A 12,850-nucleotide genomic window follows, 5' to 3' on the forward strand; every position below is an offset into this window, starting at 1 on the left:
ACTGTGCATATTCTGAAACTTTTGTGGTGAGATGAAAGTTTTAGCATATCTTAAAGCAGTCCTTAATACGCTGCTTTTGTAAGTGGCGTTTCTCTGATAAAATAATCTATAATCAAGTTGAACAGTTGGACAGAAAAGTTGATCTTATTCTGCAGTCATAGAAAACCTTTAGCAGGCAGAGAATACAAATATATGCTCTTCAGGAGTCTCAGCTGTTGTATAGCTGGGGGAGTTACAACCTTTAAGATCTTCTTAAAAGTAAGCCAGCTTCTCCTGTAAAAGAGTGCTTTCTTAATTTGATTTCAGTGTTAACACTTTTTTCCTTGTGTCATGCGGAATTTTTAGTTAGTACAGTTTTTCCTCATGAAAATGTTTACCAGAATTTGGGATTTTAAGTTACTACTCTGTAGTAGTAATTAAATATATGTTAGTCATTATTAAATATATCTATTACTAATTATATATGGATTCAAGTTTCATAATATGATAAAAAAACCACATAGTCCTTTTTCTGAGCAGAGGTGCTTGGAGGAAGCGTTCTCCGTCCTGCATGCACAGAGAGGCGCAGAACTGCCCAGGGTTTTGCAAGACGTCGGTGGAGGAGAGAATAAACCTGGTTGCTTCATAACTTGGCTTGTTGTACAGCTCACTGCTTTGTTAGGGTTTTTTTTGTGCTGGCCGATCCTGCTCAGGCATTAAAAATATTCTATTCATTCTAACTCTGGTCTCTTATTTTAATCTGTTAGTTTAGTTATTGTTTCTACAGACAGAATTCTTCTCATCCTTCTATGAAATCTGTATACAAATCAGGCTTGATTAATGTTTTCCTGTTAACTTAAACTTCGGTATCTATCTCTGTAAGAGCCTAGAAATATAATTAAATCCTCCTGACAACCTCTGTGTTGTGGCACTATTGAGTGCAATAACCTTAAAATTGCGATGAAAAATGCTGCATAGATGTAGCACAGGAAGAAACAATCTTTTCCGATGTCAAATGAGACATAAACCTTGGTGGAATGGAAGCATTGTGATGAGACTTGGGAAAGTGTGTGCCATTTATTAGATTGAAAATGGATTTTTGTTGTCTTCTTTTGGTATGGAGTGTTAGTCTTCTGTCTGTTAATAGTAGGTCCGAGAGACACCTCTTATCAACCATGAAACATGGGAAAGCATGAAATGCTTTCCGTTGGATTCCAGAATATCCAACAGAACTTGGAGATAGGTGGGGTTTTTCTCTCTCTCTCTCAGAGCACACTAAGCCTGATATTACTTGTTATTGCACATCAAAGCTGATAAATAGCCATGGGTTTGAATAGCAGGAAAAAAAGGGGGGTTATCATTTCCAAGTTCAAGAAAAGTATTTGCGTTAGTTTTCAGTTATATTGGCTGAAATTTTATTTGCTGTTTTTGTGGTTTAATTTGCAAATTTAAATAACCGTCTTGAAACAGAGATTTCTAGTGTGGTTTCACTAGTTATAATTGTTTTTTGTTATCTTGACTGTGCTGCCTTAGATCTGTGGTGGAAAGTTTTGCCTTATTTTCCTTTCCCTTTTGGCTGTGTGGCAGAAACAAGTTATCCAGCGTTGTTAGCTGTTTGATTACACTTTCTTGGATTTTTTTTGTTTCTTTTTTTATTTTCTTTTTTTTTGTTTCCTCAGTCGAGCTTTATATTAAAAACAACCTGTCATTTGATTTCATTATTACTTGTGAGCATTAGGTATGGGTTATAGTTGCATTATCTTAATGTAGCCCTTTCTATTCAGCAACCTTGTATGTATTCTTACCATACAGAAAATTGTAATGCAAAATGTGGCATGAACACAAACCTGTCAGTGTTATATTCGTGGTTGGCAAATATAGGAAGGGGAAGATAGAACAGTACTAGGAAGGTCATGAGATGTTAGTCTAATTAGCATGGTTTTGGTGGAGGAAAATTGTATCATGCTGATCTGAGAATTCTTTGAACTTGTCATTGTTGTGGACAAAGGAGGAAAAAGAAAAGAATAAATTAGGGCTTTCAAAATGCCTTTGACAAGTTCTTATCCAAGAGGCTGTTGAACAAGCTGAGGGAGTCGTGGGATGAAAGTGAAGGGTTTGTTTGTGTAAAAGGCACAAGCAAAAAGAAGAAAAAAAAAAAAAAAAAGGTTTTAATCTTGGCAAAGGTAAGCTCAAGAGTCCAGAAGCTGCACCTGAGATATTCTTTAATGATTAGGATAGCAGCTGGCTAGCAAGGTACTGACACTTTTATAGATGATGCAAGTAAGGGCCAAACTTCTAATGAAAACCAAAACAGTCTGACTGATTGGACAGAACAGGGGTGGTTTGGATTTTAATGAGACTAAGTATAAAGCAATGTGTATAGAAAGAAAGAATGTAATCTGCCTGTGTCTTACCGAGCTTTTCATGGATTCGGAAAGGGTGCTGGGGATCTGTGTGTGAGGTTGAAGGCAAGTCTCTGTGCAGCTGGGTTTTTTGTACTGTGGCATTATAGAAACTGTTGCTGCTGGTCTTTTCCAAGTGCAAAATTTACTAAGTTTCAAGAAGCGATTCCATGTGTATGTGACTGCCAGGATTATTGATTGGGTAAGGACCTCTTGGAAGAGAAACTGAGTGCTCTGGCCTGAAACATAAGCTATCAGAGGGCAAGACGGGATCTAATATAGAGGACGAACTTGGATTTTGCACATTCTTGCATGTCTGAGACTGGTCATCAAAATCAGGGAAAATAGTTTTTATACTGGAAATTTTAATGTAGAAATCATGGAGTAGGCTGTAGCTTAGGCAGGTTGGATAAAGGCACTGAATCTTGGTTTCTTACCCCAGGCAAGAGAAGTATTTTTCTAGATTAAAATTCACTTTTATAATTGGATAAACCCTCCAAATGTGTGTGTTGCTTTTTTCCTAGTACTTTTATTAAGTGAAGAAAGAGTGTTTTAAATTAGAATTTCATGCAGCTTTGCAGGTAAGAAAATATGAACATATTCATGACTACTGCCTCTTTATGGATTGATGTGTGGTGATATTTTGATAATTGAGAAGTAATAAATAGGTTTACAAATCCTGCATATCACCCGGGAAGTGAGAGGACATAACTTCAGAATAGTGCAACCTCTTATGTGTGTTTGCCATGGCCGTAACTGCTGAAGACCAAGCAGGGTAACAGTAAGAACATATGAGTATGCTTTATTGTAAGTTTTTTCAGTGAATCCTGTCTTGTTTTTGCCAAAGGAATTGTTTCCAGATTACAGGACTAAAAATGACCAAGGTACTTGGTTCCTATGAAGAGGAACAAGTTGGCAGATATTGCCCCTAGTTTCAGTAAGCTCTGACAGGGCTGAAGATACTTTGAGGGGAAGATCTGCAGATGGGATTTATTCCTTTTGTAATCCCCTTGGGAAAGTAGGCAGACATTTGGTTAGTAGGCTTATATTTAGGCTGTTAAGCGGTTGTGTCAGGTGTCTTTAGGTTGTTTTTTGTTTTGTTTTAATATTAAAAAAATCTGGCCTTTACAAAGTGTGTTTGGTCACCCGTTGCTGCTGGTGCTTCTGAGAAAAGCTTGTGATGCAAGTCTTAAGTCAGGTCTGCTAGGTACATTGTGGGGATTTTTAATAAAGATGGCAATGTATCTGCTGTGACAGAATCATGTAATTCTTATTATTCCTCCAAAGCATTTGACAGAAGCCTGAAAGCTATAAATTGTGCTCAGAAACACCAACAGGGATCAGAATTGGAAATTATTTGGCTATTACGATGTTACTTATACAAATCTTGTTCTGTGTTCTTGCAGTAGGTATCTTAAGTATATTCCTGTCTACTTCTCACAAGCTCTGTATACATGCTGAAACGTCAGTGGATCTTTCAGAGATTCCCCATGTTTCCTCTCCCTTATGGAAATAAAGCACCATTATGGGTCAGCAATGTCAATCTTTAAACTTACTTATTAAGGCAATAGTTGAATGGATAAATGTAGAGGTAGGATTCTTCTTTTGTTTTTTTCATCCATTTTGTTTGGTATAATGTAGAAGGTTCACTGGAGTGGTGTGGGTAGAACACTTTCTACAACAGAAGGACATTCCTTTTGAATTTTTTTTATATACAGAAATGTACTTCTACCTGTCCAGGGGTCTGTCTCTCTTGTGTTACCTTGGACAAAGCCTTTGTTTCTTGAGTGACTGTCTTTACTAATTAGCTGAGGCAGTGTACCATGTTACCCTCTGTGTACTGTTTCACGTGTCTAGCTTTCTCTGCAGAACACTGCATGGTGTAATGCAGAGATTACTGCTTTCAAAATGACAAAAAAAAATTGTCATTCCCAATGCAGTTTGCAAACGCAAATATTCCTGTTGTTGAAACTGATGCACTTTTCTGCCAGTAAGCAAAACGGTAAAGTAATGTGGTGAAAGCTGTCCTTTCTCTGCTTGTGTGTCTCTAAATGAAATTAACTGCCCTGTTGAAGCCAAGATATTGATAGATAGCATGTTAATGTGATTAACCAGAAATCAACGCTGTATATCATGTGTGGAGGTCTCTGAAGGGGGCAGAATTCTTTCTTTGTATTCTTAAAGTGTGACCAAAGAACACTGAACTCTCTGGCATTCCAAAATGAACAGTATCTGATTTTCTTTGTTTAACTGCGAATGCAAAGTAATGCAAAATGTGTAAAGATGACAATGTTAACTGGTGCAAAAAAGAAAGCAAGAAATGTGTGAAAGTTCACTTACATTCTAGTGGGGAAAATATAATTTAATGCTCTGTCACTTCTCATTGAGATTTATGCTTGCTTTCAGCACTTAACGAATATTTATTTCACTATTTAAAAAAAACAACACAAAACAAAATGTCAGAGCAGCAGCAAAGGCAGGCTGAAGGGAAGGCAAGCTGGGAGTCAATGGTGACAACAAGGCGGGTAGAGACAGTACCCTCATTGATAAGGATGCAGTCCTCCAATACCTGCATGAGGCAAACCAGGTATATCTGGTGACAGTAACCAGGTTTGGCCAACAGTCTGGGTCTCCAGGCAAGTCTATAGTGATGATCTGAGGCGAAGCAAGGAAGTCAAGTCAATGAGTCATGGTCTGGATCAGTGGGGTGCATGGCCACGCACAGGTACGGCTGCAGCATAGCTCAGGTGAGAGCCAAGGATGAGTGCCTTGGCCTCCTCACCTTCACTCAAGAGCTGCATTCAAGCTAAGACAAGGCTTCTCACACCTCTTTCTTATAGAAGTCTTCACAATGGTCTTTACTGGTAAGATTTACCTCAGGAATCTCCAGCACCTGAAACCAGTGGCAAAGTCTGGAGCAAAGAAGACACGACCTCATTAGAGGAGGATCAGGTTAGCAAACATTTAAACAAATTGGACACATGCAAGTCTGTGGGACCCAAGGAATATACCCACAAGTGCTGAGGTAGCTGGCCAAAGTCATTGTGGGACTAATCTTGATTGTCTCAGAAAGGTCATGATGGTTGGAGGAGGCTTCTGAAGATAGGAGTGACATTTGCTTTCTTCCAGTCCTCAAGAAGGGCAAAAAGGACTGTCCAGGGAATTACGGGTTGGTCAGCCTCATCTTCATCCTTGGGAAGGTGATTGAGTAAATAATCCTGTAAAGCATTGCTAAATGTACTAAGGGCCGCATGGTGACTGGAAGTAGTTGGCATGGATTTATGAAGGGAAAATCATGCCTGACCAACCTGATAGCCTTCTACAACAAATTGACTAGGTTGTTGGATAAGGGGAGAGCAGTAAATATTGTTTATCCTGACTTCAGCAGGCTTTTGTCACTGTCTCCCATTACATCTGATGAAGTATGGACTAGGTAAGTAGACAGTGTGGTGGACTGAAAACTAGCTGAACTGCCAGGCTCAAAGGATTGTGATCAGAGGCATGAAGTCCAGCTGGAGGCCATTCACTAGTGGTGTATACCAGGGGCTGATGCTGGGGCCATCCTCGGAGATACCCAAAACGTGACTGAACACAGTCCCGGGCAGCTGGCTTTAGCTGATCCTACTTTGAGCAAAGGACTTGGAGTAGTCAATGTCCAGAGGTGCCTTCCAACCTCAACAATTCTGATTGTGATCCAGGGTTGCACCGCTGCACAGTGTCAATGTTGGCCTTGACCACAGGCAGCTAAACTCTGCCAAGTAGTGGTTTTTTTCCTACAGTGTGGGTTTTTTCTACTTAATATCTGTTCTTTCATAGACTACTGGATGACTTTTTTTATGGTGCAGGGAAAGGATTAATCTCAAAAGTAGGTTCTGAGCTTCAACATACCTAACAGAAAAGATGTTGGCATTTGCACTTCAAATAGTTTCACTCCAATGCTGTTCATTAGATACCCCAGCCGTTAAAAACTACAGAAGCATGACATAAGCTAAATATCCTTGCTTTCTCAGCTCATGTGTTGTCCTAGTTTCATTTGTTCTTTTATCAGGAAAGTTTGTCAATGGATACAGCCACAGAGAACGGATAGCTAGAAACTGCCAGATAAATGTTTTCGTTCTAGTTAGTGACATAAAAGAATTATAGATCATGCCATGCTAATCAGTGTTATGAACTTCTTGTTTAGGTTGAATTTGGTTGAAGCTTTTGTGGTGGATCCAGAACTACGTCAGTGCCTTCAAGAAGATCTCTTACGTCGCTTCCCAGATCTTAACCGTCTGGCAAAGAAATTTCAGAGACAAGCAGCAAACTTACAGGACTGTTACCGAATGTATCAGGCTATTAATCAACTGCCTAATGTTGTACAAGCGCTAGAAAAACATGAAGGTAATGCTATCCCTGTCTGTTTTCAATGTTTTATAGTACACTGATGATGCAAAGAAACTGTGTAGATTTCCAAAGATTACTTTGTTCCTGTGTACTTTTGTTGCAGGAATAAAGCTTAAAGACATTTGAATTTGAAATGAGCTGAAATTCTGAAATGCCAGTCAGATACTTAAAAATAAACATAGTGAAATCTTTAAATGAAAAAGCATTCCAATTAGTGCGTAGCTGAAATACTTGAACTGTTGGGTGATGGTGTGGTAATCTTTGATGTCGACTTGTCTCTAAGAATTCTTGACCAGTTGTGTGTGTGTTATGATCTTACAAACAAGATACCATTCATACAATATTGTTGTGTGCCTTTTGAAGACACTTTGCACTTTGGGTTGTAGTTAAACACAAAAAACTAGTTTAAGCTTTATCGGTATAATTTGAATATATTTTTTCTTTTTTTTTTTTTAATGCTCCTGTATTTGGTAAGAGTAACATGGCAGGGTTTCTTCTGATCTTCATTAGTAGGAAGCTCAATGCTACAACAAGCAAGGCTAGAAAATACAAAGGTTGCTATTTCTTTTCCTTTTCTATGTGTTACCAAGAAAATGCAGAATAAGAAAGTGTCAGCATAACAAGGGGGTGGTTCAATACAGCAGTAGCAGTCCTAGCCTGTCAGAAAGCATATTTTTGTAGAAGCCCATTAATTTGTTTGAAAAACTCTTTGCATAAAGCAAGCATCAAAGCCTTAAAGAGAAATAATGTTTGAAATGGTAAGGCTACAAAAATTTCTTCCCCGTATTTGAGTAGACAGTAATATTACCCAGTATCTTATACTTTTCTGTGCTATAGTTTTATGACTTCAAGTAATGAAATTTGTCTTCTAAAATATTAATCTTAAATTAATTTTTGTTTGCTGGCTGTGTTATTTCCAAAAGCAGTTAAGATCTGATCTGGCAGATACAGCTTTTTTTAAAGGGCTGTGCCCCGCTTTAGCTATCTTGGTTGTGTCCCTTTGGCTTTCCCAAACAGACTCTGCTTGTTTTTGCCTTGGCATGGAGCTCTTGGATTTCCATCTTAAACTGAGGTATTAGTTCAAAATGCTCGCTTCCTGTCTTTACTTCTTTTTCTATTAGTTGTCATTTGGAACAACAGAGTTTCTCTGTCATAACATTGGGGTGGGAAAACAATTCCATTTTTAGAAGTTTTGAGGAGCAAGCTGTGTAAGGCAAACTGCTAAGCTCACCATATGGAAAAATTAATAGACTGCAAAAGGTTCTTGCTGTTTTACACGTGAATCAGTCGGCCTTAGTAGGGCATTCATCAGCAGTATATCTAAGATAATTTAAATTAAGTGAAATGTGTTATTTTTATTTTTATTTGTACTTGTATGCCCTTGTTTAAAGTACAAGAATGGTGGTAATTTTGAATGTATGTGCTTCAGACTGGATCTGATCGTTTTCCTGTTTAAGACTGTACAAAATCTTTTAACTGATCAAGAGATGGAAAGTCAGAAAGATTTTTGACAATTCTGAGTATCTGCCAGTTTCAGAACTTTCTTTTCTCGTGAATGGCTATGGGGAGATAGAGCATGATCACCATGAGGTGATCAGCAGTGATTGCCTTTCCCTCAGTATGAAGCATTGCTTTGTTGAGATGCTTGTTTTTTATGGATGATGAAAGCTGAGGAGGGGGATAATGAGTGAAGATGACTTTTTTTATTTTTGAGACATAAGAAACCTGCGTAAGACAGGAAAGGACTCTGAGTCATCAAATCATTTTGCTATTGCTGGCAAAAGGGAGCAGTTGTTCATTACTCAAATTGCTGGGGCATAAAATCTAGGTACTTACAAGATGTCTGTCTTCAAGAAGCTGCTGAAGCATCTTCCTTCCTATCTCAGACTGACACTCTTTATTCTAAGCCTGTAAATATGCAGGATGCAGGAACTGTACGCTGGGTTCCAGATGTATTTTTACCATATTGTATACAGTGGCTTGAATACCCCCTTACTGCTTTTGGAAATACCTCTTATTGCATGTTCCAGTACTGTTCTTTCCATGACTGTTGCACTGGTGGGTTATAACCATGTTGTGATCAAACTTGGCTGTTTCCCATCCTTTGTAATTTCCCTGATTCCTGGTTATTCCTCTCCTCATAGTGGAAATTCATTTATCTATCAGTGCGTCATCTCACTCACTGTTAAATTTTACTTCATTTCTATTAGCCCAGTTTTCAAGGTCAGTTATGTTCCTGATTTAATTTGTTCCAATTTCATCTACTGATAGCTTCCACATTGTATATATTAGTGAATTTTATAAGTAGCCTTCTTTTGTGCATTAATATTATTAATTCATACATCTGAAAAAGATAAATGCTTGTATGAGCCCTGGAGGAACTGTATTGCTGATGTTCTTCCAGCTCATTCATCGTTTACAAGTCGGTGATGTCCTCTTTAACTGCCTTCTGATTATTGTATTAATCATGAATCTTGCATCTTAGCATCCCATGTGACACTGTGTTGAATGCTTTAGAAGAGCCCTGATTAGGTGTACAGATTTCCCTTTGTCTTAGGTAGTCAGTTATCTCAAACAGACGTTGCACTATACAGGTATGATCCACCTCTGGTAAACCTGTACTATATTTAATCCCAAATTTCCATTTTGCTGTTTGTTCTTTCCTCACCATTTTTTCTAACACCTTTTGTACCGTCAAAATAGCTGGTTTAAGTGCATTTAGTTGTCAAGATTTGTCTGTTTTGCCTTGATAGAATAGTGTCAGTTTTCATACTTCTGTTTGCTGCCAAACTAACTATATAAATATTTCAAGTTTGAAGATTAGCGCTTTATTTTAATTTCTGTACAATGTTTTAAACCATATTAATAGTAAAGTCTTTAATGCATGTAATAAACACTTAATCTGTGCTTCAATAAGTAAATTATGATTTAAATTAAAAACTGTACCTGGGAGCAGATAGGCTTTGTGATCAATATGCATTTCTGCTTTTGATGGTACATAGGTCTATTATTCTTTGTCTCAATGGTTAGCTTACATGCTAATAATGTTGAGGAGGTGCAAAATGCTTTTTTTTACTATGCATCTTTTATATGAGTTTATGAATGCAGGTGCAAGATGAGTTGGAGTTTAATTTAGAGTTTTTCCATGGTGTTTCTTGCTCGTATTTTCTTAATGCCAAGTGTTATGCTTTTAAGAAAAGCATACACATACAACTTTTATAAATCCTCAGTATTCACCAACTCCACTATTTTACTTCCTTCAAGTGTTGGATACTGAATATGAAGTTGGATTGAAAGTGTAAATCAATTTTGCAGTGTATCAGTTCGAACCATATCATAAATGTATGTAAATACATTAGTATTTTATTTACTTGATAAATTAATATTTTCTAATTTTTGAATGTGACATCTTCCTATGGTGTCTGAAGATGTACTCTTAAATAATGAAATGGTATTATTAAACTGTCCTACTTACTCCTTTCAAGAAAAGAAATAGTAATTGCTACTTTAAGTTCAAGCAGTCATTTTTAATGAATTCAAGAATACTGAAGATTATTTTGTTGTGTCTGCCATGCACTCTGTCGGCTGGTGCACTGGGAAGTCCTAAGTCCACTCTGAAGAATGGATGTGAAACTTCTTTTCCACTCTTCAGTGTCTTCCTTCTTTACTGCCTCCTTTTATTTTCTAGGTTGGTTTAGATGTGTCTTCTTACAGGAGGGGAAAAAAAAAGGTAGCAGAGAGCAAGCAAAAGATTTGGAATAAAAAGCAAGCTGTGCTTTATTTCAGATCTCTCTTAGTTTTGAAGATTTTTAGTCAGCAGAAGACTCAATTTTTTTGCAAGTTCAATAATCTCTCAACAACATGTAATTTTTTTTTTCTCTATTAATAGATACTAATCAGTTAAGAGCTTTAACTTTAAAAGCTTGGGGGAGAGGGGAAGCAAAAAGGCACAGGAGGAAAAGGAAACAAACCAAACTTTTTCTTTCTACTTGAGTTACTGCTGAGAGAAAAGAGAGATTCCCTTGGGTAGTCATGTCCTCACTGTGTGACTTTTATAAATTTGTACGGCATTTTTTCTTAGGAAAGATTAGGACTTTTTCCCTGGTCTGGTAAGAAAATGGGAGGCTTTGGAATAGCCAGAGCTTAATTCTGTGTTTCTCTGTTAATATGCAAAGCCTTGCCTGTAAACATCTGGGGCAAATATCATAATTCTGTACATAATCCAACGACTATAAGCTCATAGTGTGGATTCTTTTTGAGGCATTTTGTGTAAATCATATAGTCAATAATGCTGATCTTTCTGTGATTAAATCATAATTTGAAGTGGCTGCAAAGATGTAAACATTAATTTACTGACAGAGTGTTTTCACGGCTGGCTGCTGGATAGGTGCTTATTTGTAGGCCTGAAGAAAATACTTATTTCACAAAATTGGCAATATCTGTACATGCCAAGTTAACCGTGAACTGCATTTTTGCGTTCGATGCTTACAGTGTTCTATGCACTTCCAACCAGTATGTGTGCTATGCAGTTATACTTGGTGCTACAGAGTATCTGTGCTAACAAAATGCATTGGAAAAGACTAATTTAATTTTGATGACTTCCTGTTTAGTGGAAAGATTAGTGACTATAAAGATCTGGTTAGAGTAGATGGTCTTTTTTTTTTTTAAAGAAAACAAAACCAAAAAACATACACCTCAATTTCTATTTATGTCCGTATTGTAACCTACCAAATATTACCAATTTTTGGTAATTCTGAATTAAGAAAAATTAAAAACTCTTGAGTGTGGATGATGAGACTTCCACTTTGTATCTTTAAAATTGGTTGCTGTAGAATACACTTTTTACTAAAGCCATTTCAACTTTTTATGTGCAAGAATAGGTAATGTTCAGACAGCAGGTTTGCTTGCAAGCTGTTGTTTGTTTGTAGTTTTACTCATAGTAGAAGGGAATTAATACCACCAGATATGAACAAAGATGACAGAATAAGTACAAGCTTAATCAGACCATAAATTGGATAATGCCAATTTTAGAAAAATATATGCGTGTGTCAACGAAATAATCATAACCAATCTTAATAAAAATTAACCAGCTGTATAGTTGTGCTGTTTGTCTTGGATAAGTGAATTCTGGTAAAGTTGTGGGGTTTTGTGAATGATAATTTTTCTTGTTTGTTCTTAACAGGAGCTCACCAGATGTTGTTGTTGGCAGTGTTTATAACACCTCTTAATGATATCTACTCTGACTTCTCAAAGTTTCTGGAGATGATAGAAACAACATTGGACATGGATAAGGTATGGGCTGGTGTGTGGGAGGGGGTTTACTTAGCAATTAAAGTTTCTTACTGAACTTTGCAATCTGCTCTACACACTAAATTTAATTGATCAGCTATATTAAGTAGTTAGTGATAGTTTAGCTGTGGAATATATGAAGACTGTTATTGGTATAGCAGTTGACTATCAAGAGGATATTCACCCACTGTCTGAAATTATCTAGCTAATTTAAAAATGCTTTGGGTACGTGGATGCTGTGGACCTGAAACTATTTTTTAAAAACCTCATCAGTATTAAAAGTGGGGAAGTTACTTTGCCACTTTCCTGCTTCTTCATATTTTCAAAGTTACTGTGGTATGTCTCAAATCTAGAATGTAGTCAGAATAAGATTATTACATATTTATCTGCTTCTGTAAAGTTCATTAGACTTGGCTCTATTTGGTGGGATTAAGTCTTCATAACTAACAGTTTGCCTCTCTGAAAAATGATTGACCTAGGTATAAAGACTGACTTTACTTTCTAGTGTAAAGACATTTCTCACTAGAGAGAAAGCTACTACAATTATCTTAGTCTTGCATCTACACTTGCTTATAAAATATTACTGATGATAGGACTATGCTTGCAAGGGACAACTAGCATTTTTTTGGAGGAAAAATTGGCCAAAGCAAGCTGCAAGGAACATTGCTGTTCCTTAAATCTGTAGTGGAAAAGAGAAGGGTTGAGTATAAATGACTGATTTATTGTTGTTTAACACTGAACACTTAGGATGCAAGCAAAAACATGAAACATTGCTTAACTGGGTGAAACAATGC

The 12,850-nt window shown here is 37.0% G+C and overlaps 1 protein-coding gene across 1 annotated transcript in view; it reads left to right on the forward strand.

The window, feature by feature from the left end:
• MSH2 (mutS homolog 2) overlaps positions 1-12,850 on the forward strand; it is a 56,188-nt gene that overhangs the window by 21,424 nt on the left and 21,914 nt on the right. Inside the window, exons 7-8 of the mRNA XM_075496582.1 lie at positions 6,565-6,764; positions 11,950-12,059. Coding sequence (XP_075352697.1) covers positions 6,565-6,764; positions 11,950-12,059 — 310 coding nt within the window. The remainder of the gene's footprint in view (positions 1-6,564; positions 6,765-11,949; positions 12,060-12,850) is intronic.

The sequence above is a fragment of the Mycteria americana genome, chromosome 3 (assembly GCF_035582795.1).
Source record: "Mycteria americana isolate JAX WOST 10 ecotype Jacksonville Zoo and Gardens chromosome 3, USCA_MyAme_1.0, whole genome shotgun sequence".
NCBI lineage: Eukaryota > Metazoa > Chordata > Aves > Ciconiiformes > Ciconiidae > Mycteria > Mycteria americana.